Genomic DNA, 6190 nt, shown 5'->3' on the forward strand with positions numbered 1-6190 from the left:
AGTAATAAATGTTATTTGCAGTTAACAATTTTCTTTTTTCTTTATTACAATATTTATGGCAAGACTAGGTATATGTGTTATTGTTTGGAGTAATAGAAATAGTCAATAAGAAATTTCTGTAGATTTTTTATAGGGACATGTTTTTTTTCTGTCCTACCATGAAACAGAACACAAAGGAGAAAATCTTAAAATTTTGATTAGAAATATTGATTTCTATGATGATTTATTGTATGAGAATAAATGAATTTTACGATAATTGATGACTAAACAGTAAACACATACCGTTTCCAGGGTTACGATATGGAAGATGCAATGATAATTAATAAATCGGCTTACGAGAGAGGTTTTGCAGCCGGCACTGTTTATAAATCGCAGTTTATTGAATTGAAAAACTCAAGTTCGTATTTCGCAAGAGACCCGAGCAAACCCGAGCTCGCGGCGCATATAGACGACGATGGGCTGCCAGCTGTTGGTGCTAGAGTGGAAGGTGAAGATCCGTTCTATTGGTCAGTACCTACAATACTTGCTTAATTACAGTGCAAAAAGATTTTTTCCTTTTGAAAAGGATTCATGCCGGGAAAGAAGGATGTACTGGGAAGAGTAAAGGAAACGGGCCTCCGACTTCCCCATTCACCGAAAATAGTAACATGCTACTATTTCACGCCGGTCTTCTGTGGGGTATGGTATTTCCTCAGATGCTGACCCAATACGAATTGGCCAAAGCGGGCTCGACTCCCACATTATATATTTTACACTTTGCCTCTTTTTCTTACTATTCGTTTGCTTAATTTTATTTTCATTGAATCATTTTATTAATTCGACATTCTTATGATTATCTAATAAAAAAGAAAGAGCTCGTTAAAAAGAATTAAAATTTAAGACTTTTTCAATCTATGCATTAGCATTTCCTCTGGCCCTATATCGTTTGTTCATTATGATTTAAAATTAAATGCTTTTCTCGTATCTAATATACGGTGACCGATATATTTTAAAGAAAACACCAAATCAAAATGTATGTTTTTGTTTCTTCCTTCCTTCCGTTCTCACATATTCTTTTTCCCTTTTTTTGTTGCTCACGTGCTTTGCTGCGGTGGCTTTATTAACTGGTTCCGATGCCGGCAGCTACTACGACTTCCATGGGTTGTCCATTGTCGTGCCTGTATGAACTTGTGGTACATTCCTTCAGCTACTACGACGGCGAGCGGGCGCAGTACGTGGTGTCGCGCTTCCACGGCAAGGAGACGGCGCTGGTGGACAGCGTGCGGCTGTGCGGGGACTTCGCCCCGCGGGCGCCGCGCCGCGCCTGCGTCATGCTGCGCGTGCAGGTGCAGTACCCAACTGTGGAATCTGGCTCCAGGGTGAACCTTCAGTCCACCCACGCGTCCGCGCTTAGATGTGGTAGCCCTTCGGGCTAGCATCAAGGTTCACTACAAAAAAAAGAATGCTGTTAAATGTTGATATTGGCCCAATTCGTGGCGAAGCGTGCTCGACTACTACATACAAAATTATAAAAAAGAGAGTCGAGTACGCACGCACAAATTGTTGAGGACATATTAAGACGATTGTTGCAGTTTGATAATCTATGATCGTGTACTTCTAATATTGTTAATAAAAAGAGGTATCGCATTAGCACGCACAAAGTTTTTACGAATAAAAGTCTAGACCGCGCAATTTTATCGCCGCTTCAATGCATATTTTAACAATGCGTCCTAAACATATATTTATAGCTGCACGCCCCGGCTCCGCCCGGATAGCCATTAATCGTAATTGAAATAATATATTCTATCCTATCTTTTAAGTTGGATCAGACTACACGTAGCGTGTCAATTTAAAGTCGGTTGATTTTTATAAGAGTCCATCTGGGACAAACAATGTGACATGCATTTTTTAATTAAGATTACAATGATTTTGCAGCGAAACCCCACAGTGGGAGACAAATTTGCGTCCCGTGCGGGGCAGAAGGGTATTTGCTCGCAAAAATGGCCGGCTGAAGACCTACCGTTCACGGAATCCGGGCTTATCCCGGATATCCTGTTCAACCCGCACGGTTTTCCATCCCGGATGACTATCGCTATGATGATCGAGTGTATGGCGGGGAAAGCCGCGTGTTTGCATGGACATGTGAGTACATTCCCATATTCTATTGGATGAATAACACTTATGATACAGATGTCGCTTTTTATAACCTGTCAAAACTTGTTTAGTTCTATAAAATGTCGCATTCGTACGGATTGTGCCTTGGTGTTCAGACGTTGATTATTCAACGTTCGTCCCAATTACCCTACACTTTGTTGATAGTCTTTATGACTGGTTGTGGTTTGATATCGATTACATCCATTAGGTGGTATCAAAGTAATATTAAACACACTCCTTTTTTATTAATAACACTATTTTATTTGCCTGCATAAGCTAAAGTTAAAAAAAAAAGAAAGAAAAATAACAAAAAAAAAAACCCATGAGGAAATGAATCAAAACTGGCCATCAATTGATAAACAGCAAAATATCTGTCTCAATAATGGAACAGAACATTTATTTTATAATAGAAAACTTATATTTTTACTAGCTGCGCCCCGCGGCTTCACCCGCGTAAGTCCGTATCCCGTAGGAATATCGGGATAAAAAGTTGCCTATATGTTATTCCAGTTGTCCAGCTGTCTACGTACCAAATTTGATTGCAACCGTTTCAGTTGTTTTTGCGTGAAAGAGCAACAAACACACACACACACATCCTTACAAACTTTCGCATTTATAATATTAGTAGGATAAGTTATCTATTATAAAACAAGCACTTTAACACTAACCAGGTGCACGACGCAACGCCGTTTCGCTTCAACGAGAAGGACACGGCCATAAACTACTTCGGGCGGCTGCTGGAGGCCGGCGGGTACAACTACTACGGCACGGAGCGGGTCTACAGTGGCGTGGACGGCCGGGAGATGGAAGCGGACATATTCTTTGGGCTGGTCCATTATCAGAGGCTGCGGCATATGGTGTCTGATAAGTGGCAGGTGGGTGGATTTGTGTTCACGAATACTAGATTTCCCCCGCGCCTTCGCTCGCTCATATTTATCTTTTCTTGGGGTACCAAGTATCATTTATATCTGGTGGCAAACAAATATATTTTCGCGTTTATAATATAAGAAGGTATAAAAATTTTTTTGAGAGTCGATTCTGGCATTTTTCATAGAGAATATTCTAATCAATAGAAATCAAAATGATGATAAAGTTACTAACGCGTATGATATTATTAAGTCTATGTATCGAAAGGTTTTGTCTAAGGGTCGGCGTACACTGGCCACACGCGATAGTCAAGTGACTTATTGGGAATGTTTTGTAGCGTGTGGCGATTTGTGTCGGCAATGGAGCTTCATAGTAAGCGTTACTACCGCCCATAAACATTTTCGAAGGTGTAAGGATTTTTGCATAGGGCATGTATTTTTGTAAGCTGATTGCTGATGATATAAAATGAAATATCCTTTATTGCACACTCAACAAACAATAAAATGACAAAAAAAGAAAAAGGAAATGTCGTGCAAAGGGCGGCTTTATTGCTCAATAGCAATTTCCTCCATCTCTCCTTTCCTCTGATCTTAGATGAAAAGGGTTAAAGAAAGGATTGACGAGGAGTGTTATATGTGCGTATGTTGTCAAGTCATGAAGAGTGCTGCATGTGCGTAGTGTAGTAGTAGTGAAGTCCCGTGTCCCCTAGTGGGGTATGAGGCCGATGATATACATCTGTTTCACTGATCGATTTTCTTTATGGACAAGTAGGTGATCAGCCTTCTGTGTCCTGCCAGACCGAGAATTTTTTTTTCTGTGTGTCCCCGCCGGGAATCGAACCCAGAACCCTTCGGTTCTTAGCTCACGCGTAAAGCACTGTACCAAGGAGGCGGTCAATGCTGCATGTGCGTACGATGTTATTATTTTATATTGTGTGTAATATGTATTGTATTGAGTCGGAGGGGTTGAATATGTGTATTTTGACGCCTGGTGTGTGCGATTGTGTGCGTGTGCGTGTGCGTGTGTACGTGCGTACGCGTGTGCGTGCGTGCGTGCGCGCGTGCGTGTCGGAGAGACGTGAGCGCGGTGCGGCGGTGCCGGCAGGTGCGCACGACGGGCGCGATGGACGCGCTGACGCGGCAGCCGGTGAAGGGGCGGCGGCGCGGCGGCGGCGTGCGCCTCGGCGAGATGGAGCGCGACGCGCTGCTGTCGCACGGCGCCGCCTTCGCGCTGCACGACCGCCTGCTGCACTGCTCCGACGAGACGCAGGTGCGCCTGGGACGCTCTCATCTATCTGCACACCATCACGCCATAGCAAAGAGACATGACAAATTTCTAAAGAGTATAAAAAAGTGATAGAATTTGTTCTGCTCTTTTGGTTTCATGTGCCTAAGGGGCAGCACATTTTTTCTATTCCTAAAAAAATTTCTTATTTTTAAAAGCATTCTAATGCTATAAAACTTCATAAGATACACAATTTTACATGATATAGACACAATTATATTCATTTTTTCATGTTAATTAACTTACATTAATGTAATTTAAGCATGATCAAATTTAAATTTGCTTTAAACTCATTATATATCAAAGTCTCGTTTTGTAAAATGTTTTACATAAAAATATTTGAATCTATAGCTAATTCTAACTCTATTTACACTATATCGATACTTTAATACATTTAAATTCATTAATTACATTTCTTTACAGGCATTGCTGTGCACTAAATGTGGAACTTTACTCGGCCCAATAACAACGACACTGTCCTCATCAAAGGACACATGTCGTTTGTGCAAGGAAGGCAACGTGGTGTCGGTGGCCATTCCTTATATCTTCAAATTCTTTGTTACGCAGTTAGCGTCTGTGAATATTAATGTGAAAATCAATTGTACTAACAGTTTGGCTATTACAGCCACTTAATAAATGTTTTCGGGAATCATTTGTGTGTTTTATTTCATATGTTTTAAGCTTACTTTTCTAAAATTCACTTTGGGCATTTTGAATTTTAGATGCGAAATTATCAATGACCTAGCCAATGGTTTAGATATTATATTTCATGATAATTGTCACAAAATCCGTAAATATTTATTATTTTATATTATATAATAATGTTTAAAACTTGTATAATACAGGGACAGACCACTAGTTTCTTTGTAAATAATCTACACTAACAAAAATAAAACTCTTCATACAGTCGTAAAACTTTATTCCTTACAAAGTACATACTCAAAATAAACTCTGAACTCAGCCGAATCTTCAAACACAACCCAATCAAAGTAGTCGTCAACCAAAGGCACGTTAGTTGCGTTTGAGAATTCGCATACCGTTCATTCCTCCATTACTTCCACTTCTTGCTTCTTGTCTTTCTTCTTCTTTTTCTTCTTTTTAGCGCTCTGCTCTTCTTGAGTCTGCTGTTCCGCTTCTTCCATCGCCAATTTCATGACCTCAATGTTTTTCATTGGAATGTCCCCGGTCTCATAGAATTTCAGACGGTCTTCAACTTGCTGACGGAGCTTTTCACCGAATACCGTTGTCTGGTTTTCTGTAAAGTAAAAAATAATTAAAATACAGCTGTTTAAGTGGTTCATTAATTTATGCGGCTTAATAAACAGTTTTTTTCAACCGCCTTCAAAAAAAAAAGGTGAATCTTCTAAATTTTTTAGGTTTATTACCTCGAGACTTGAGATATTTTTTTTACTTAAACCCTGATGCCTCCCGTGTAGTCCCATTGGAAGACTAACAATTTGAAGATTAATTAGTTATTTGTTAATAGTTATGGTTTAAAAGTCGAAAAAGAGAAATTAAACTGAAAATGATATATTTTATAAAAAAAAACAACATGTCTGGCTTTTAACTCTACAAAAATTATCTTATTTTAACGGAGATGTTGCAGCTATATAAAGTTATTATGTAAGAACATATAACGTAAATAAAGTCGCATTTCTATAGCACGTTATTATTACCACAGGTCAAATATACAACCTGCAATAGATCAAAACGTGCATAAAGCATCGAAACCAATAACAAATTGTCTTGAATGACATGCAGTTGGGTGTCTTCACATATTTCATTTGATTGTAAATCTGTGATGGATGAACTCAAATCCACTGTATCGATTAACAATTTCACTGCTGATCCAGAAACTTTGTTCATCCAGCGATGCGGCTATGACACGCTCAGCGTGTCTCCCGCA

General features: G+C 39.6%; 2 protein-coding genes across 3 annotated transcripts in view; one reads left to right on the forward strand and one right to left on the reverse strand.

The window, feature by feature from the left end:
* The window catches only part of LOC119837832 (DNA-directed RNA polymerase I subunit RPA2), a 15881-nt gene extending 10946 nt beyond the window's left edge, over positions 1–4935 (forward strand). For both annotated transcript variants that reach the window (XM_038363607.1, XM_038363608.1), the window contains 6 exons: positions 292–506; positions 1187–1325; positions 1915–2121; positions 2805–3008; positions 4105–4269; positions 4708–4935. In XM_038363607.1, the coding sequence (XP_038219535.1) occupies positions 292–506; positions 1187–1325; positions 1915–2121; positions 2805–3008; positions 4105–4269; positions 4708–4917 (1140 nt within the window). In that variant the 3' untranslated portion in view covers positions 4918–4935. The remainder of the gene's footprint in view (positions 1–291; positions 507–1186; positions 1326–1914; positions 2122–2804; positions 3009–4104; positions 4270–4707) is intronic.
* A 251-nt stretch (positions 4936–5186) lies between these two features.
* Positions 5187–6190, reverse strand: part of LOC119837811 (nucleolar protein 56) — a 7575-nt gene continuing 6571 nt past the window's right edge. The window contains exon 8 of the mRNA XM_038363577.1: positions 5187–5539. Coding sequence (XP_038219505.1) covers positions 5325–5539 — 215 coding nt within the window. The 3' untranslated portion in view covers positions 5187–5324. The remainder of the gene's footprint in view (positions 5540–6190) is intronic.

This window comes from Zerene cesonia, chromosome 29 (genome assembly GCF_012273895.1).
Source record: "Zerene cesonia ecotype Mississippi chromosome 29, Zerene_cesonia_1.1, whole genome shotgun sequence".
In the NCBI taxonomy this organism is placed as follows: domain Eukaryota; kingdom Metazoa; phylum Arthropoda; class Insecta; order Lepidoptera; family Pieridae; genus Zerene; species Zerene cesonia.